The sequence below is a fragment of the Myotis yumanensis genome, unplaced genomic scaffold (assembly GCF_028538775.1).
Source record: "Myotis yumanensis isolate MYYU_CA2020_CCGP unplaced genomic scaffold, mMyoYum1.0.hap1 SCAF_9, whole genome shotgun sequence".
Classification (NCBI taxonomy): domain Eukaryota; kingdom Metazoa; phylum Chordata; class Mammalia; order Chiroptera; family Vespertilionidae; genus Myotis; species Myotis yumanensis.
Window position 1 is genome coordinate 5,361,028 of NW_027223760.1, and position 21,664 is coordinate 5,382,691.

The window sequence follows — 21,664 nt, forward strand, 5'->3', positions numbered from 1 at the left end:
CAACCAATCAACATCTGAGAAGAAGTGTGGGTAAGCGGTCAGTTCTTAGGATTTAAACCAGTGGGAGAGTTTGGGGACTTGTTCTCTAGGCACAAGGCCCAGCTATTGGTGTAAAATGTAAATCCTTGAGGTGGCGTCAGACTTAGTGATCTGACACTTCCCTATCTTCTCATCTGTAGAGATACCTGGGCTCAGTGGGGTTATGGTTTTGTCCAAAGGCATAGATCCAATTGTGGCAGAATCAAAAGCACATACCTTTACTGACTGCATTTCACATATTAATGGCAGACACTGTGCTAATTATGTGCTAATATGACAGTTGGCTCTGAAGCTCATGCATGGAACAAAGCAAGCGTCACTGGACTAACAGAAGGGGACACACTGTCAGACATGTTAGCCATCCTGTGCTGCCAGCTGAGGCAGGTGTCTCCAATGTATTTAAATGCATGAAAGGCCATTTGTCTTATTTCATAGGGATAATGCCATCCTTAATTTTTTGTGGGTCTATTTATTCTTTTTTGAATTAAATTCATTGGGATGACATTGGTTAATGACATTATATCGGTTTCAGGTGTATGATACGTCATCTGTATATTGAGTTGTATGCCAACTACCCAAAGTCAAGTCTCCTTCCATCACCATATATTTGACCCCCTTTACTGCTCCCTGACCTTCCTTCCCTCTGGTAACCACTGTAGTGTCGTTTGTGTCTCTGTGTTTTGTAAACCTCTTCTTTTGTGTGAATTTGGTGTTCAGTGGGAGTGTGAGGTCAGCTCTTATCAGTGGGCCTGAGGGTAGGCAAAAATGTTCTTAGGACCTGCTGTGCTCACATTAGGTGGCAATCTGCCCCTTCCCTTAAGAGTCCAGGAGTCCTTAATTTCCCCCATCTCTCTCAAAAAGAAACAATTGTTTGGTTTTGTTTTGGTATTGTATAAATTGTTGACAATTGCTATATTCTTCTCTAAAGGGCCTGCATCCACAAAGGGTAAAAGTAGAAAGGATGGGGTGAGGGCATATCTAGGTCTGAAACCCTGGGAAGCAAGAAATCTCCAAGAACAAGGTCAGGCAGAGTTTAAAGGCCTTTCTGAGAAAGCCAACACTTGACTCATCAGCAGCCTCCGTGGTCCTCCTGGGCCAGATGTGGGGGTGGGAAGGTTTACGCTAGTAAACACAGGCTCATGCAGAAGGGGAAATCTTTGGGATGCTGAGAGGATGAACATGAGGAGGGCAGGAGAGAATGTGAAGAAAGGAGCAAAGTGTCGTATGAGATTCCTAGGGCTGATGTAGCACAGTACCATGAACTGTGTAGCTTAAAGCCACAGGAACATGTTCCCATAGTTCTAGGGGTCCAGCATCAAAAGTTCAGCAGAGCCAGGCTCTCTCTGAAGGCACTGGGGAGGATCCTCCCATGCTGGTTCCCAGCTCCTCGTGCCTACTGCCAATCCTTGGAGATACTTGGCTGGTGGATGCATTACTCTGTACTCTTGCCTTTTGCATTTTACAAGGAGAAACCAGGCTGCACCCCCCACAATGTGCTTGGAAACCTCCTCAGCTAAAGACTCAAGTTCATCGCTTACAAGATCTTCTTTCCACCAAGCAATAGAATAAAACTCAGGGACTTCTCCCCACTTTGTATCAAGTATCACCTTTCTTACAGTGTCCAATACCATGGTCTTCACTTTGAACTGAGATCTCACATTTAATATTTAAATTCCCAGCAACAGTCTCTTCAAGGGAATCTAGGTCTTTTCTATCAGGTTCCTGAGCATTCTCCCAGCTTCTGTGTATTATCCAATTCCACAACCACTTCCACATTTTAAGTATTTTTTAACAACAGCACCCAACCAACACCAACCTGATGAAATAAATACTCCACTTTAAAGATGATGAAAGTGAGTTTCAGAGAGGCTAACTTATCCACATGTGGTAGAATTGAAAATCACTGCTCCTCCTGCTCCCCAAGTAAACCATGTCCTAATCCCCAGAACCTGTGAATGTTATCTTATTGCAGATGTGATAAAGTGAATGATTTTAAAATGGGGAGGTTGTTCTGGATTATCTGAATGAGTCCTACCTGTAATCACAAAGGCCCTTAAAAGATGGAGGCAAGAAGATAAAAGGAGGAAGAAGGCAATGTGATGATGGCAGCAGAGATTGGAGTGCTGTGGTCGTAAGACAAGGGATTCTGGAAACTCCTAGAAGCTGGAAGTGGCAAGGGATGGACTGCCTTCTGGAGCCTCCAGAAAATCCATCCCTGATGACACCATCATTTTATCTCCATAAGACTAATTTCAGGCTCCTGACCTCCAGAACTCTAGAGAATTCATTTGTATTGCCTCAGGCCACTACATTTTTGGTAATCGATTATGGCAGCAATAGGCAACGATATACCAAAGTTACTTGTTGATATGTAGGAGAGTCAGGATAGTGTGAGGAACCCATTATTTTCACCTGTAATTATTATTTCCGTAATGTAGTAAGTTTGAGCTTTGCATTTTCTAGATCCCAGAAGTAGAAAAAGCCCTGAGCTCCACAAGGCACACTCTGACAGAAATTAAAGAAATGTTTTTTAATAAACCCCAATCTTTTGAAAAATTCATATATATCATTATTGCCAAGCATGTATAATATAAAAAATAAAGGGAAAATGTATAAAAGGAAGCTGTGGCTTTCTATTTTTTCATTTCTTTGCTTCTGACTACGTGGAAGGAGCAGCATCCTGGGAGCGGGAGAGCAACTTCATGGACTTGCAGGTGGGTACCAGCAGCAGAGAGACAGAGACTGTGGGAGAATAATTACTTTCCTCTTCCTTTTAAGGAACTTAACAGTGTACTTGAGTGTAATCAATTAGTTGATCAGGAAAAATCCAAGAAGCTTCTGGTAGGACAAGTTTCATTCAAAAAATATGGAGAGTGAAATGAAACTGAGCAATGGTGGAGATATTTTGAGCAAGAAATGTGGTTTTGGCTCTGCTCTTGACTCATATATATGAAGCCTGTCAAGGTAAGCTCCCTTGTGTGTGACCTTTAGGGTTTCTCAGAGCTCTGTGATTAGAGGGGCCCCTCACGAGGTTTAATGCTCTGTAATGTCATCTTGAAATTCTTCATAAGTTTTGAACAAAGGACCTGGCATTTTCCTTTTGTGCCAGTCCTTGCAAATTGTGTAGCTGGTCCTGTTCTGTGTCTTTATTCGAAGTTGAAAAACTTTCACCTGGGGCCCTTCAACATGACTCAAGTCATTAACTATAATAATTGGTCCAATGATATGGTCATTAATACCATCGTTTCCAAATCCAGCTGCTTCCCTCCATTGATAGTCACCCTATTGTCTACTATTTCCTGCCACATATGGTCCTCTTAGTACCTACCCTCAAGCTTAAATATTGCCTGATCTAAATTCTCAACCTAGTGAACCAAAATATATAATAAAAATCAATATCTTCATAGTGATGCAACAGACATCTAGATTATCATGTCAACGGTGAGAGTTTTGACAGCTTGCCTCTCTTGAAAACAATTTCCAGAGGCTGTTGCATCCATCCACCGGTAAATCTAGGATAAATTGACTCTGTCTGGACCTGGGGTGGGAGAAAGTAGGAAGGTTTGGAGGGAAAGTTGCATCCACACCCCAGGTGCCTATTTACTTGTTAGGTCATACAGGCTTTCAATCTTGCAAGAACCATATAAAAAAAACCAAAGAGCCTGTGTGGTCACTGGAGACATTTTTCCAGGCCTCCTCTTCCTCTTTTCTCCTTGGCTCTTAGTGGTTTGGACTCTTTTGACTTTGTACTTGAGTCCTGTTAATTTCTGAATGAGTAACTTGAGATCCTCCTAAAAGACTAGACTCAAAGCCAATATTGTACAATCCCCAGTGAACACCCAAGGATTCACGAAGTCATAAGCCGACTTTCTTCTTATAGAATGATCCCACAGTTTCCCACTACACCAGGGAAGATGACGGACACTGTGCCTGGCTTTCTGGGCAAGATTTAGGTCTTTTAATAATGGCCTTTTGGATCCACCACTATAACCCAAAATACCGAATAGAGCTTTGGAAATTTGGGTGTGAGATTGGGCACAAGGAGTAAAAGGTTTCAATTTGGCAAATCTGAAGCACCCACCAAATTAGGGGCAATATTACTGTCTCTTTAAAGGCAAACAGTTCCTCCACTGGCTCCACCCAATATGTGCTTCCTGACTCAGCGGGTTAAGAGGCGCAAACACCTCATCCTCACAGTCAAAGCAAAAGCCCACACCCTATGAGATTCTTTGGAGAAAACCTGAGAGCTCATCAGCTGGTTGTAAAGAAGGTGAGTCTGGCTAAGAATCGGCCCTGAGTGGCTGAATTATAAGGGCAGTAAGTTCAGGGAGTGTGCAGGTCATGGAGGGACCAGGTTCTGTGCCAGCAACACAGTATGGAGGGCTGCTTTCAGAGGGTAGTGGCAGAGGGTAGAGAGGGGAGTCAGGAGCTTTATTAGCACAATGCTACATGTCTCATATTGAACAGGACACATTTGTGCTGACTGGCACACCTTCATGCATTTGCTGCTGTGATAGACACTGACGGCTGCCTAACAAGCCCTTCTTTTCCATGGATAGGAAATGAGTGTCTCCAAGGCAGGTCTTTAAAGCTCAAAGGCAATTTAGAGACAACTCTGTCTAACTCCCTCTTTTTACTGAAAAAGAAGCAGGATCCCAGGGAGTGTGGCGACTCTAAGTGTAGCCATCACTAAGGGCAGAGGAAATCTGGACTGTGGTTCGCTAAATCCTTTCCATCATTTAGCAGAGAGAAGCTATGACCCAAATAGTGTGACATGCGAGGTGAGGAGGGGGTGTCGCGGGGAGAGGGTTGGCTATTCTGGGGGAACAATGTATGTGAAACCCTCCTTTTAACTTCCTTAGTTACAGGCTTCCTGCCAGTCTTCCATTATGGAAAGAATATAAACTCCCTTCCCTGCCCTCACTTGACCTAGCTCTGATTCAGTGGGATTTTAGAACCATGGGCCTGAGAAGGAACTAAGAGGCTGTTGTGTGCAGTGGTTAGGAGGGAAGTGGTAGTCAGACAGACTTTGAATTGGACCCCTTCTCTGCCTGATACCTGTTGGCACTGTGACCGTGGATAAGTGTCTCAGTATTTTTGAGTCACATCAAAGTCCTTATTTTAAAAGTTAGAAAAATAAAATTATCATTTTTCAGGCTACTTTTGGGGAGTAAATAAGGTAAAGTACAAAGCATTTATCAGGGTGCTTCCTATACAATATTCAGTAGTGGTTCTTTTTACGTCGATGCTGAGAAGAACCAGGTCGAATGAAATTAAAAAGCAAAATTTATAAATTTATTGTTGCTTCTGTGAACAGGAGGGCTGAGACCAAAGTGGTGTCAGTAAGCAAGAGAAGGGTGGGTTGGTATTTATATGTCTCTTACGTGTGTCAAGGCGAACCGTTAAGCCAGATGCCAGTTCAGGTAGTTGCAGGGAGTGGGGTCTCGAACTACTCTTCTTGGCTGCTTAGCTGTCTCTTGTAACACATTAAATGAGAATAACTGGATAGTCCTAGAGAGGGCAGGGGCCCCAAGCGGGGCACAATGGAAAAATACTGAGTGCAGGGGAGAAACTTATCACAGGGGATAGGTACAGAATATGTCTAATATTCCAGCTTTTCTTTTTCTTCTGTGAGCTGGGGTTGATGAGGGAAGCCAGTCTCAGACTTCTGTACCTTTTTCATGCTTAAGTGGGGTGTAGAGATGTCCACAATTAATCAGTGATTGAGGGAGGGGATGATATCTAGTGTAGGTCTGGAATAGCATTATTTTCCCTGTGTGTCTATTAGTGATTGCATGCATGTGGTTTTGGAGGAAGAAGGAAAGGTCTCTTAGGATGCACAGGCCAAAGATGTGTGCCAGGAAGAGCATTGGTGCGGAGGAGCGGGGGGGGGGGGGGCGTTTAGGAATATGCATAACCCCCCTTTCTCAGTTGTGAGAAGACCAAGTCCTCTCTGATTTTGGAGGGTAACTGCTTCCAATGAATCTATCTTGTCCTGGACCGAGACAACATTTTGGGAAATTTCCTCTGGGCTATCTGCAAGATCTTTGGATAGGCTCTGATAGCAGGAAAGGGAGATTGCCAGTCCCTCAGTGCCTAGACCTGTAGCTATTCCTAGGCCAGCAAGGAGAGGAAGGATCATGATGTCTCTCGTGGTCCATGTGTAAGTGGTGAGAGGAACCTCAAAGGACTATTAGGGGCAATGGCTATTTCCAGGGCAAGATAAATTAGGGTACAGGTCCCAGGTCAGTTTACCTGGAGACAGAGATAGGTATTGGTGCCACACAGGAAGAAGATTTCCTGATTTTCTGTTTTTGATGGTGAAGAAGTCAGTGAGCTGGTTGTATTCATTTTCCAGTATGACCCCATCTGAACAAATTATGGTATATCTCCAAAGGACCTATTTTCAAATAACACATTCTGAGGTTTCAGGTGTAAAAACTCTAACATATACTTTTAGGGGGCACAATTGAACCCACAACAATATGCATATACCAAGATTTGTTTATTCATTCATCAGTTGAAGAACATTTGGGTGCTTCCAGTGTGAGCTATTATGAATATTATAATAATATTATAATAAGAAGGCATTCACATACAAATCTACATTTTTATTTCAATTAAGAAAATTTCTAGAGAGGGATAGCTGCTTTGCATTTTTAATTTTATAAGATGCTGTCTTACCACCCCCCCCAAATGTGGTAGCTTTTTCTTTTTCTTCTTTTCTTCTTTTTTTAAATCTTTATTTTTGAGAGTATTATAGATGTTCCACTTTTCCCCATATTGGTCTCCATACACCTGGTTCCCACCCCACCCCTTGTCTTCACTGCCCTATTGTCTGTGTCTATAGTTAATGCATATATGCATGTAAGATCTTTGGTCAATCTCTTTCTGCCCCACCTTCTCCCTTCCCTCTGAGATTCCTTCATCTGTTTCATGTTTCCATGACTCTGATTCTATTTTATTCATCAGTTTATTTTGTTTATTAGATTTCTTATTGGTTTATTTTGATTTATAGATTCAATTGTTAATAGACATGTATTCATTGACATTCTCACTGAGGTCCTTGAAAGTGTCACTAATGCTCTTTGATGGTTTCTTTGAGTCCCTTGAAGCTCTCATTAAGATCCTTGAGTAACCTTATAACCATGGTTTTGAACTCTGTATTCAGTAGTTTTCTTGCTTCCATCTCTTTCATTTGTGACATGTTTCTTTGTCTCTACATTTTGGATTTATTTCTATGTATTGTGTGGAGCTGCTATGTCTCTTGTAATTGGTAGAGTGGCCTTGTGTAGTAGATGTCCTGTAGGACCCGGTGGCTAAACTTCCCCACTCACCTGAACTGGGCACTCTAGGTGTGCTCCTGTGTGGGCTGTGTGCACAGTCTTGTAGTTGAACCTTGATTGCTGTTGGTTTCCCTAGGAGAATTTACCTCCAGGCCAATTGGATGTGAGGACCAGCTGTGACTACAGTGAAAGAGAAGCTGTGCAGGAGACACCCCTAGGGAATGGAACTTGCTTCAGTGGGGCTTTGTTGCTCACTGAGTCTGCCGCGTGAGTGTGTCACTTATGGATGTGTAGAGTTGTAATCTGGAATGGTCTGAAGCTTTCCACCAGGTGCACTGGCTCTGGGGCCACCCAAGAGGAACTGCAAAGAAGTCTGTAGATGGCTGCTATCTGTATTGGACTTGTGAAGTACCCAGGCGAGGCCCAGCTGTGATGTAAGGCAGGCTGGTGCTAGTGCTGATTCTTAGGCTTTTTATTGAAGGTTTGGGGCATGCTGACAGGAGCTGCTGCTTTTTTCAGAGATTTTAACAAAGTCTGAGGCCTGAGGGATCGAATCTGAGTAAGTTTGTGCACTGGCCCTTTAAGAGCAATACCTGGGTCTCTAGCAGCTCCATGTCACTCAACCACAATCCTGGCTGGTTTATACAGCCTGAAGTTACCAGGACCTGTTTTCCCAGCTCTGGTACCCTGGGGTAGGGGTCTGGTTTAGGACTCGGACCTGTTAATGTTAGCCATTCTGGCAGGTGTGAGATGACAACTCATTGCCATTTTAATTTGCATGTCTCTGATAATGAGTTACTGCTGAGCATTTTTACATATGTCTCTTGGTCATTTGTATGTCCTCTGGAGAAATATCTAGACAGGTCTTCTGTCCATTTTTTAATGGGGTTCTTTGTCTTCCTTCTGTTGAGTTGTCTGAGTATTTTATATATTTAGGAAATTAACCCCTCATCAGATATATTGTTCTCCCATAATATGGGTTCACTTTTCATTTTGATATGTGTTTCTTTTGATGTACAGAAGGTTTTAAATTTACTCTAGTCTCATTTGGATAATTTTTCCTTTGTTCCTCTTACCCTAGGCCATGTATCTGTGAAAATTCTGCTATGTGTGATGTCTGAGATTTTGCCTGTATATTTTCTACTAGGATTTTTATGGTTTCACAATTTACATTTAGGTCTTTTGATCATTTCGAGTTTATTCATGTGTATGGTGTAAATTGGTGGTATAGCTTCATTTTTGCATGTACTTGGTCCATTTTTTTCCAACACCATTTATTGATGAGACTCTCTTGACTCCATTGTGTGTTCTTGCCTTCTTTGTCAAATATTAATTGAGCATAATGGCTTGGTCCATTTCTGGGTTCTCTGCTCTGTTCCATTTATCTATATGCCTGTTCTGTGCCAGTACAAAGCAGATTGGATTACAGTGGTTTTGTAGTAGAACTTGATATGCAGAATTGTGATCCCACCATCTTCTTTCTCAAGATTTCTACAGCCATTAGCAATCTTTTTTTGGTTCCATATGAACATTTTTAGCATTTGTTCTATATCTATTTAGTTAATATTTTAATAGGGATTAAATGGAATCTACAGATTGCTTTGGTTAGTATGGACATGATGTTAATTCTACCAATCCATGCACACGGTATATTCCTCCTCTTGTTTATATCTTCCTCTATCTCTTTTTATTAGCATGCTGTAGTTTTGTGAGCACAGGTCTTTTACCTCCTTGGTTAAGTTTATTCCTAAGTATCTTAATTTTTTTTGCTGCAATGGTAAATGGGATTGTTTGTTTATTTTCTCTTTCTGAGATTTCATTATTGTTATATAAAAATGCCATGGATTTCTGGTTGATAATTTTGTATCCTGCTACATTGCTAAATTCATTTATTAAATCTAGTAGTATTTTGGTGGAGTCTTTAGGATTTTCTATGTACAATATCATCTTATTTGTGAATAATGACAGTTTTACTTCCTCCTTTGGAATTCGGATGCTTTTTTTGCTTTCTTCTTGTCTGATTGCTGTAGCTAAGGCTTCCAGTACTATCGTTAACAATAAAAGAGTAATATGCTAATTAGACTGAAAAACCAAATGACCTTCAGATGTCGTTCTGGATGACCTTCCAGATGAAGCCAGGGCTGCGAGGTCTGAGCCCCTTGTAGGAATTTCATGCATTGGGCCTCTGTTGTTGAATAAGAGTGGTGAAAGCTGACATCACTGTTTTGTTCTCGTTCTTTGGGGAAATGATTTTAGTTTTTGCCCATTGAGTATGATGTTAGCTGTAGGTTTGTTATATGTGGCCTTTATCATGTTGAGGTATGATCCCTGTATTCCCATTTTGTGGAGAGTCGTCATCAAAAATGGGTGTAAGATTTTGTCAAAAGCTTTTTCTGCATCTATTGATATGATATGTGATTTTTGTCTTTCAATTTGTTTAAGTGATGTATTGCATTTATTGATTTGCAAATATTATACCAGTCTTGCATCTCTGGAATAATCCCACTTGGTCATGGTATATGATCTTTTAAATATATTGCTGGATCTAATTTGTTAATATTTTGTTGAGGATTTTAGCATCTATATTCATCACAGATATTGGCCTATAATTCTATTTCTTTGTGGTGTCTTTATCTGGTTTGGGAATGAGGGTAATATTGGCCTCATACAAAGCAGTTAGAAGTCTTTCTTCCTCTTGGATTTTTTGGAATTATTTGAGAAGGATAGGTATTAGTTCTTTTTTGAATGTTTGGTAAAACTCCCATGTGGAGCCATCTGGAGCAGAGATTTTGTTAGTTGGGAGTTTTTAAAAATACTTCTTTAATTTCATCGGTTGTTATTGGCCTATTCAGGTTTTCTGATTCTTCCTGATTCAGTTTTGGAAGATTGTATTTTTCTAGGAATTTTTCCATTTCATCCAGGTTGTTCAGCTTATTGGCATATAGTTGTTCATATTTGTATTTCTATGGTGTAGGTTGTTACTTGACCTCTTTCATTTCTCACTTGTCTTACTTAGGTCCTCTTTCTTTGTTTCTTGACGAGTCTGTCAAAAGGTTCATCAATCTTGTTTATCTTTTCAAGAGCCAGCTCTTGGTTTCACTGATGTCTTGTACTTTTTTTTAAGTCTCTGTGACATTTATTTCTGCCCTGATATTTATTAATTCCTTCCTTCTGCTTACTCTGGGATTTTCTTGATGTTCTTTTTCTAGTTATTTTAGTGTTAATATTTTATTAGAACTTTTTCTTGTTTTTTGAGGTAGGACTGGAATGCTATGAGCTTCCCACTCAGGACTGCTTTTGCGATGTTCCATAGATTTTGGGCTGTTGTTTGTTAATTTTCATTATAGTTTCCAGGAAGTTTTTTCTTTCTTTTTTTATTTATTTGGTAACCCATTCATTGCTTAGCCTCCATGGGTTTGAATGTTTTTATTGTAATTGATTCTAGTTTCATGCCATTGTGATCTGAGAAGATACTTAATATGATTTCAATTCTCTTGAACTTGTAGAGACTTATTTTGTGTCTCTGTCTTTGAGAATAATCCATGTTCACTTGAGAAGAGTGTATGTTTGTAACTTTGGGATGAAATGTTTTGTAAATATCAATTAAATTAATCTAATCTAGTGTTTCCTTTAGGGTCACTTTTACCTTGTTGATTGTCTGGAAGATTTAAGCAGTGATGTCAGTGGGGTGTTAAAATCCCCTACTATGACTGTATTGCTGTCAATCTCTCTCTTAACATCCTCCAGAAGATTTAAAAATATGTATTTAGGTGCTCCTTCTTTGGGCACATAGATATTTACCATGGTTATATCCTCTTGTTGTGTTGATAACATTAGTGTTATGTGGTGGCCTTCTTTGTCTTTTGTTATATCCTTTTATTTGAAATCTATTTGGTCAGATATAAATATTGCTACCCTTGCATTTTCTGTTTCCATTTGCATGGAAAAAATTTTCCCATCCCTCACTTTCTGTCTGTGTGAATCATTTGTTCTGAGGTGGGTATCTTGTATACAGCATATATATGGCTCATGTTTTCTTATCCATGAAGATAGTCTGTGTCTTTTGTTGGAGTATGTAATCTATTTACATTTAAGGTCATTATTAATAGGTAATCATTTCCGGCCATTTTTCTTTATGCCTATGTTCCTTTCTCTCGATTTCTTGTTCTTCTTAAATCACTCCCTTTAACACTTTCCCCATTACCAAATGTTTTAAAGTAGCAAAGAGAAAAAGTATTTAAACTGTAATATCATCTTTTTATGACTCTAAGCATTGAATAAGAAAAGAATAAACTTTTTCACAGATATATGCTGGGCAGAAATATCAGAAAGGAAGCAAAAAATCAGAAAGATATTTGACTGATTTATTGGATTAACAAATATTTATTGAGAACCACTCTCTGTCCAATACTGTGCTTATCCCAGGTAATAAGAGAAATGAAAGACACAGATGATCCTATTATCATCACAAAGCTCAGAACCTAAAAGGGTATAGTAAAAAACAGACAAACAGCTTCCTACTGTGGGATGTGTTCTGTTGGAACCCCTGGGAATATAATTAGAGCAAATAGCAAGTGGACCTCAGCACAGCTGTATATATATATATATATATATATATATATATATATATATATAATTTGTAATGGTGTTTGGGGAAGAGGCATTGGAGGAAATAAAAAATAAAATTTAGTTTTAAAAAAGCACTTGATTATAGAGCAGAAAAATGATTGAAGATGAAATGATGAAGATGAAATGATTGGTTAGGAGTCTGTAAGCATGGCAAACAAATAAAAGTGGCTTGGATTAGGGTAAAGGTGGGAATAATGGATAATTTTACATGTTTTGGAGTTAAAATCCATAGGATTTGATGGTAGACTTACGAGCAAGTGAGGAGAGAGGAGACGAAGCTGACCCCCAAGGTTCTGCAGCTGCCACTGGCTGAATGGTGTTAGCATCTACCAAAATGGGGGCAGAATCATTTACATGGTCTGGAGTTTGGGGCAAAGGCTCCATTTTTGTCGAGTTCTGTTTGAGATGCCCATGAACTTGCCCAATGGGGAAGTTGAATGGGATATAAAAGTTCAAAATACTGAGGAGGGTCTAGGCTATGAGTACATACAAATGGCATTCAAAGCAGTAATTTACTCAATGGAGGGAAAAGGGTGCCCAGAAGCAGAGCTGAGGAAGCACTTGAAATATGTTTGTGTAGAGAAGAAGCAACAAGTGAAAACAAAACTGACATTGGGGTGTTGAGGAGAAGTGTTGGGAAACAAGAAAGATGAAATCAAGTAGCAAGTTTATGGAAAATAGAAAAAAACTGTTGGCTGCATGCGGTTTTGGTTTGCAGTTACTATCCATTTCCCTAAAATGAGTTCTGTTTCTTATCTACAGAAATTCAAACTATGATGGCAACTCAATTGGACAGTACTCCTTTCAACATCAGTGAATCCAGGACCCGCCATGGTGAGAGGGTGCTTGGGTTTCCCAGGCCAGATGGGATGGAGGGAACCTGGCAGTGGATTCTCCTGTCCTCTCTGCCAGTCTTCATCTGAGCAAGAACAAAATATTTCCAACCCCATTTCTTTTTTTTTTTTAAATATATATTTTATTGATTTTTCACAGAGAGGAAGGGAGAGAGATAGAGAGTTAGAAACATCGATGAGAGAAACATCGATCAGCTGCCTCCTGCACATCTCCCACTGGGGATGTGCCTGCAACCCAGGTACATGCCCTTGACCGGAATCGAACCTGGGACCTCTCAGTCTGCAAGCCGACGCTCTATCCACTGAGCCAAACCGGTTTTGGCTCCAACCCCATTTCTTATTTTCTCTTAATTGACTCAGCTTTTCTCACAAATCTCTGTACTGTCTCTTCATGACACAGCATAACCTCTAAGAGGAAGAGAGGTTAAAGTATCATGATTGATCCCAGGCTAATGAGGTTTCTTATTTCCTAGTGGACACACCAGAAGGGCCAGTGGTAGCATCTCTGGTTGTCTCTCTGCCACTCTCTTCAGCCTCTCTTCAACTGGAAGGAGGAATGTGAGGAATTGATTCATTTAGGTCCTAATTTCCCTGCTCCTGGAGGCATGTTTTGGAGGTAGAATCCATTTGGAGGTAGAAACCAACAAACAGACTCGCTCACTCACTTTCTCATACAACCTCTCCTTTTACTTCCTTATCTATAGAAATCAACTATATCAATTGATTTTTTGCTGGTTTGGTACCACACCACAATACAACTTAGTACCCTAAAACCTCAACCATTTCTTTGCCAATCAATTTGGTAGATAGATGGGCAGTTTTTGGGTCTGGGCACCTGGGCTCATCTCAGCCAGACTTGCTTATGCACCAGTGCTAAGCTGGTGGTTCAGTACACAGCTGGATAATCTTTTTTTCAGATTAAATTAATTGGGGTGACATTGATTAATAACATCATATAAGTTTCAGGTGTACAATTCTATAATATATCATCTGCGTATTGCATTGTCTCCTTCTGTCACCATATATTTCACCCCCTTTACCTACTTCAACCTCTTCCCACCCTTCACTCCCTCTGGTAACTGTCATATTGTTGCCTGCGACTATGAGTTTGTTTGTTTATTTGTATTGTTTGTTCCCTTGTTGCTTTCTATTTTATATCCCATATGTAAGTGAAATCATATAGTTCTCACCCTTTGTTCATCTGACTTATTTCGCTTAGCATACCGGTAATATTCTCAAGATCCAGCAACTGGATACTTTTGAATGGATAGTCCCATGGCCATGTCTGGTGGTTAGCAGGTTCTTGGACAGGCTAGGGTGATAGGGATGACCGGGCCTTGTGTCCTTCATCATCAATCAGTTGCAGGGTTCTGAAGAGCAACAAATATCAAGCCCCAGGGCATCAGCACTTTTGGAGTGTACTTGCATCATGCTTCTACTGCCCTATTGCCCAGACCAAGTCACAGGGCCCACCCAGATGCAAGGGGTGGAGAAACAGACTCAGCACCTTGTGTGAGGAGCTGCAAATCCACATGCTAAAGAGGCTTGTGCACAGACCTGGGATTAATTCATGGCCATGTCTGCAGTCTATCACACAGACTGCCATATGCTATCAGCATTGGCAAATAGTTGCAGTGTTGGATCTGGCGTTTGGTGACTTTTCATTTCATCTTCCATTATTTTCCTACTTCTCTCTGGATGACCAATTAATGCCCGCAGGATATCCTTAGGTTGGAGTCTTTCAATGTGGTTCTAAAAAAGTAATAATCTGATCCCACATTTTCTCTTCAACTTAGCCATCTTGTAGCCACTGCTCTCAGCTTCTGGAAATATACTTCTCTCGTTGCAGAATTCTGGTTATCAAATGTGGGATACTCTGCCTTAGGAATGGTTTTGCTAATCCTTGGATTAGCAACAGAATCACCATAAAGTGTGTGGGAGATAGGGAATAACTACCTATTTTTTGGAAGCCAGAGTGGGGAGTTCTGCAAAATCTCTCTTCTGTTTGATTGAAATTTTTGAAAAATCATTCCAATGTACAGAATAGAAAAAGAGGGTACAACAGAACTAAAGAAACCACTTAGGGGACTGCTGAGTCATTGATGGTGATGGTAGCTTGGGCTGGTATGATGGTCTTCAAATGGAGAGAAGCGGTCAGATTTGTGAACTTGCTAATGGGTCAGATTTGGAATGTAAGGGAAAGAGAGGAATCCAGGGAGATTCCCAGTTTTGTCTGAGGAACTGGGTGAATGGTGATGATATCTCTGAAAAATAAAATGGAGTTTACAATCATGTCAGCAATATTGTCAGTGTGGTGATGTATGCATTGACTCAAAGCAGAGACAGATCATTATAATCCAGGTTTCCTCCTGTAAGAGTCAGTCTTACTCAAGGGCTGTGCTGACAGGGTCTTTCTTCAGGTAGAAACAGGCTCTCAGATGTGCTTGTCAGTTGATTTCTATGGTCCTGGTCTGTGCTGAACAAATCCTTAAGGCTTCAACTTTATAGACACATGGAAGAGATATGCAGAGAAATACTGACTGGGAAGAGGGATAAAGACCTATATAGATGATTTGGTGTTTAACTTAAGACAGAGTGATCTTTAAAATATCAGGTGATAGCTATGCTGTTCTGTTATTAAGTTCCAGGTGTCCTAGGAAGTAGACCAAGTGAAACTAATGAAGTGTAACTCCACTACTGCTACTCTATATGAGTTGTTAATACTATTATTTATGTATCAAGGGATTTTAGAATAATTTCAGAGAACTGTCACTACTTTCTGATAGAAGTCTTCTATACACTAACGTAAGATAGAAAAACTTCGTTAGATTTCTACATTTTGGTAATAAATTAAAAGTAAGGCATTTTGTTCTCCTGTGGTTCAGAATCCCTGAAAAGCTGGATGCATACATTGAAATATGAAGGAACACTTTGCCTTTCTGCTCATGTGCCCTTTACTCCCTTTCAGGGTGGGATGGCTTGAATCAACCACCTATCTAACTTCTTAATGGGAAGAATAAAAGTCCATTTTGGATATCATTTGGGGGAAGGGGATTTTCCACTGTGATGACCCAAGGTCAGATTTTGTGTTACTTCCTACATTAGCTTATGAATATCAGCTACCAGGAGTAACTCAGAGTTCTCTCTTGAACCATTTTGGGCCTGCTTCCATAGTTATTTAGCTTCCACAGGTCAGAGAGAGGAGCCCAAGGGACTCCTGAGAAGTTCTTGGCATTCTCCAAGTCTTGCAGTAGGGATGTGAGGCCCAGTTGTTCCACAGACCTCCTGTGAGTTCAGAGATGGCTCAGTGACAGGACACTAGTGGGCAATAGAGAAAAACCAGTGTGCGGTGCCCCGACCTGCAGGGCACGCTTCGTGGGTATACCGCACCAAATCTTGCAAAGGAATGAGTTGATAGGAGACGCGAAGAAATGGAGGCAAGACAAAGTTCTGATCAAGCCTCAGTTTTATTTTTTACAGCGGGTGGTATTTATGTTGTTTCTAGAGGAAGGGGGTGGGCAAAGGAAGTCGTTAAGGATGTAACAGGCTTTGGAATGTCGCAGCTTATCAGCGGAGATGTAGCTTGCTTTGTGCTTAGGGTGAGGGTATGTTATCTTTTAACTCCAGGCTAAATCGCAAGGTTAACTTTTAACTCCAGGCCAAATCGGGAGTTGGCTTGGAGGAGCCAGAAACCTATTGTTGTAAGCTGGAGATGTATATGTGATTTATAATGGCTCCCAACAGTGCGGGGCACTGGCAGTGGGAAATGTTGGAAGTCAATCCTAATACTGTGGTTTTTGTTTCCTGATGTCCCAGGTCTTGGAAATCAAGATTCAGAACTGCGACTTGTCTTAGTGGGTAAGACTGGAGCAGGAAAAAGTGCCACAGGAAATAGCATCCTTGGGAAGAAAGCATTTAAATCCAGCATTGCACCAAAATCTATCACCAAGTCCTGTCAGAAAGAGAGAACCATGTGGAATGGGAGAGAAATAGTTGTTGTGGATACACCTGGCATTTTTGACACTGAGGTACCGGATGCTGACACACAAAGGGAGATTGCTAATTGCATCCTCCTGACTTCCCCTGGCCCTCACGCTGTGCTCCTGGTGGTCCCGCTGGGCCGGTACACTGAAGAAGAGAATAAGGCTGTGGAGAAGATACTGTCAATGTTTGGATCCCAAGCGAGGAGATACATGATTCTCTTATTCACCCGGAAAGATGACCTAGATGGCATGGAGTTCTGTGATTACTTAGAGGAAGCTCCAAAAGTCATTAAAGATCTGGTGAAGCAGTTCAGGGGTCGTCACTGTGAGTTCAACAATAAGGCGACAGGGGCTGAGCAGGAGGCTCAGAGGGCACAGCTGCTGGAATTGGTCCAGTGCATGGTGATGGAGAACCAGGGAGGATGCTATACTAATAATATGTACCAAAGGGCTGAGGCGGAGATTCAGAAACAAATTCAAATGATACAAGAACAGCTCAGAGAAGAGTTGGAGAGAGAGAAGAGGCAGTTAAAAAAGGAGTATGAAGAAAAAATCAGAAAGCTGGAGGATAAACTGGAGCAAGAAAAGAGCAAGGTAGAAATGGTGAGGGAATTGGCAGAAAGGGAGAGTCACTATGTTTTAAGGCAACAAAATGCCAGAAGTGAAGTTGAGAGTCAGAAAGGGATGCTTGACATAATCTTGGCAGCATTAAATGTTGCTTCCTTTTTATTCTCATTTCTGTTCAAGGAAGGTAAAGCTTAATGAAAATCTGTCTATGTCTCCTGCATATTTTCAAGTGTTCCTTCCCCACATATCTCATTCCCCAAAAATCTATTTCTATCTCTCAAGCTCTCAGGACTGTAGTAAAGTTTTTTGTTGTCAATTAGTAGATATTTCATTTATTCTATAAGAAGAGACACATTCTCAATCTGTAAAACTCCAAAGCAGAAAGTATGGATAATCCCTATCTACTGAGCTCTTTCTCAGAAACAGAGAAGGGGAATGCATGAGACCAAAAGACGGTGACTCCAAGCTTTCTGTATTTATCCCTAGTAACCGTTTCTCCTCTAGAATCTTCCTAGATTGTTACATAATCTCCACCTGTGGCTTCTACTTCACATTTTAACCTTGGAATGACAATGATCATTTTACCTATGTTGTTAGATAAATCAATTATTTTTACTAGGTAATGGATAGCTAGAGATGCTTATAGAATTCTTTCTAAATGACCATAAATTTGTTGAATTAATTTCTTATGGAAAGACTGAAATTGTTCCTTATTACCTTCCCACTGAAGAACCAAGCATTCTCTGAAAAACAGATTTCTTAGAACTCAACTAAGTGAAATGTCATAAAGAGTAAAAGACAGAGATTCAACAGTTAAGAGAACAATGTTCAGTATATGCAGATGTTTCAGTGGATAGTCTTTGAGCAACATATATGTAACCACTTCACTGAATAACTAGTTCTGTCCTTTTCTTGTGAAACTCACTGTGGCCACCACATTGCCATCACTCCTCACCTTGATTACTTACTGCGAGGTGCTTCATTCCCACACGGTTTCCCCCACCCATTACAATTGTTTGCTCATTGTTACTATAATAAAACTTTTCTATTCTCTAGTATTTGTGCAAAAGTGGAATTTCTTTTATCTTGGAAAATACCACTAATACTTCTTGTAAAAACACTGGGATAAATTTCACTTTTTGGTAAAAGATCAAGATGATTTTGAAGTTCGGCTTGGTCTACCCCTAAGACCTTTCTGATTTCTCCTGAAAGTTTGAACCATGTTCTTAACCCCTCTTTTCAACAAAGACCACATTCTCCTTGGATTCATTCATTATTTCCTGAAAGAAATTATGTGTAATGGAGGTTTCTGAAAACCTTGTGTGCTTTCTCATAAAAAATAATAATAAAACCCTTTAGGTTCCAAAATGGCAGCAGTAAGTAGAAACTACACTGACACTCTCCCATGACCAGACTGGAATTACAACTAAAATACAGAAATACCATCCTGAATAATCAAATGATGACTAGCTGGAGACGATGTTGATAACCAAGGGTGGAAAGTGGAGACCCCATTGAGCCTGGTAGAAAGTGTGAAGTCATGAGAAGGCTGGCTTGGCTCCAACAGACTGCAACTGAAGATACCTCAGCTGTGAGGGTTCCTCAGCTGAGAACTCTGGAGTCTAAATTCCAAGCTGGGCCCCCACCCACAGCACCAGAACTGAGAAAGGTGCCCACATGACAACTGTTTGTGTAAAGCAGTGGGGTTTCTGTCTGCCAGGGAAAGACAGCAGGAAATTCAGGTATCCTATTAAAGCACCAACATACAAAATTTCATGTGAAGCCACTCACCTTGGGCTCTGGCAGAGGGAGGGCTGAGTGGACTAGAGCCTTGTGAGCAGAATCCAGGTTTGGGGGTTCTGGGATAAGAGCTCAGAAGGCAGCTGCCCTAGTTTCCTGTGCTGAATCTTTCTTTCATACTGCAGAGGACATGTTTCTCAGGTAGATATTTACCATTCAGGCAGCTTTTTCCTTGGGGGTGGAGGGGTGGTGGGCAAGCAATTGTCCCACCCTGTTGGAAAACCTCTCCTCGAACTCTGGAGTCAATAGCCTGAGACTAATAAAGACTGAATAATGATCAAGGGAACAAAAATGGAGGCAGAGTACATGGATTTTTCACGGACATGCTCCCAGGAACAAACTGGAATTACAACTAAAATATAGGAAAACTTCCTGAATTATTTATGGAAGACTCACAGGAGAAAACCCTCACAGCTGAGGACTGAAAGTGGAGACCACATAAAGACTGGTATGAGGGATGTAGGCTTGAAAGGGCTGGCCAAGCACCCACAGACAGCAACTGAAGTTCCAGAAAGATATCTCAGCTGTGGGGGTTTCCAATGGGAACTTGGGGATCTAAATCCCAAGCTGGTCTCTCCAGAAAAGAGCACTACAACTGAGAGGGTACACACATTGCATCTGGCTGTGAAAAGCAGTGGGGTTGCTGTCTGCTAGGGAGTGATGGCTGAAAATTCAGGCACCATTTTAAATGGCCATTGCACAGAATTTTCTGTGGAGCCACCCACCTTGTGCTCTGGTAGAGGGAGGGCAGAGTGGGCTGGAACTGTATGAACTGAAGCCAGGATTGGTGATTTGGGGGTTATAGCTCAGATGTCAGACATCCCCAGTTTTCTGTGCCGAGTCATTCCCTCACACAGCAGAGGACATCTTTCTGACACAGACATTTGCCTTGCCTGGGGGAAAGACAGTTGAGGCACTCTATTGGAAAACACCTTGCCCTGAGGCCACTTAAGAGACCAAAAATAGCAATTAGCCTCCAGGCAGAAGCATCTGTCCCACTCTGTTGGAAAACATTCTCACCACACCTGAGGACAATTTCTTGGGGCCATTCAAGTTTGAATCCTATCATCTGTAGGCAGAGGTGGTTCCTGGAGGCTTTGAGTCTTTGACTGATCTAATTAGTTAGAAACAGTGTTTGACACTGTCCTGCACTAGAGATTGAGGGGCATAGAGGATCTAACTAATCCATAGTCCAGAATGCAAACAGACAGCCAAATGAGGTGACAAAGAAACAATCCCCAAATGAAAGAACAAGAGAATTTTCTAGAAGAGGCGATAAATGAAGCAGAGATAAGAAATTTATCTGAGGTAGTGTCTCCTTGTGCCACTTGTAGTCCAGGAGGTTGAGCATGGTGAGCACAAGCAGCAGCGCATAGCCTGTGCACAGCACTAGTGCTTTCCTATGAAACACCTTCATTCTAGTTGGTGACATGGGCCAGCAACAGCCTGGGTGCTATGACCTCAGTGAAAGCAAGGTGCGTGCTGCGGCGGCAGGTGTGGCTGGGAGCTACTGGGGAGGCATGCCCGGGGACAGGGCTCCTAGCAGGCTGCGGCTACTCACAGGCACACTCAGGGTCCACTGTGTGGTGGAGGTGGCCTTGCAGCCCAGTAGGGGATGCAGTGGGCCGGCTTTGGGAGCGAGTACTGGGGCTGCTGCTCCTAGGTGGACAAGGAAGCAGCAGCAGCAGCGGCTGGTCCTCGGCACCCAGGACTGGCTCTCTCATGGCAGCGGCTTCCAGAAAGGCCTGTGAGGCATTTTTGAAGTGCTGCATAGTTTATGAGGTTTGGCAAGCAGGGATTCCCAAAGATCAAGAGACCCTGGACACTTCTTTGGTCTGAGGCTACCAGGAGATTAAAAAATATTTTTAAAAAGTGAACAACAACAACAAAAAATGAGAGACAAAATGGTGGCGGAATAGACGGATGTGTCCTGAGCCTTGTCCTGGAGCAGATAGAACGAGCAACTAAATCAAATAACATCCACCCCGAATTTGCAAAATAGACACAGCTGGTGACACAATTAGCAGTTGGGAAGGTCAAGGGACACCTGGAGAACAGTAAAATCAGGGATCTGGGCTGGAGAGAACTGTGAGACCTCCAAGCCCAGGGGGTCAGAGGGAAACCACACGGCACCGAGGCCATGTCCCTTGGGACAGGCATAGCATAGCATCTGACTGTGGAAACATGGTCTGCAGATTGCTAGTGGCAGGGGATTCTAGATCAGGGTCCACAGCCATGAAAGTCTGAGCCCAGAGGGGGCAGCTGGGACAGCTGCTCAGGCCACGCCATGCCAGCAGGAGAAGGGATCACAGTGGTGCAGCTCTTTCCCCTCTTTCTGGCCTTTGCTTTTGTTCACTGAACCTAGTTCATAGGTCCTTTCAAACACAGACACTCACCCGTGGCTGGGGTGCAGGTGGAGGTGCATACTTATGGAGTCTAGGGAGAGGCTGGGGAGTGGAGGGGTTGGGGAGAGATGGCTGTGAGTCTGGCGAGGAGTCATACCTGA

General features: G+C 41.7%; 1 protein-coding gene across 3 annotated transcripts; it reads left to right on the forward strand.

Moving 5' to 3' along the window:
* Positions 1-4,207: 4,207 nt before the first annotated feature.
* LOC139016089 (GTPase IMAP family member 4-like) lies at positions 4,208-18,413 on the forward strand. 3 transcript variants are annotated; one of them, XM_070423700.1, is made up of 4 exons: positions 4,208-4,309; positions 7,462-7,592; positions 12,717-12,788; positions 16,625-18,413. In XM_070423700.1, the coding sequence occupies exons 2-4, from the start codon at positions 7,547-7,549 to the stop codon at positions 17,551-17,553; spliced, it is 1,047 nt and encodes a 348-aa protein (XP_070279801.1). In that variant the 5' UTR covers positions 4,208-4,309; positions 7,462-7,546; the 3' UTR covers positions 17,554-18,413. The 3 variants fall into 3 exon arrangements, with proteins under 3 accessions (XP_070279801.1, XP_070279802.1, XP_070279803.1); XM_070423701.1 differs by lacking the exon at positions 7,462-7,592; XM_070423702.1 differs by lacking the exons at positions 4,208-4,309; positions 7,462-7,592 and adding an exon at positions 7,629-7,759.
* The last annotated feature ends 3,251 nt before the right edge of the window (positions 18,414-21,664 follow it).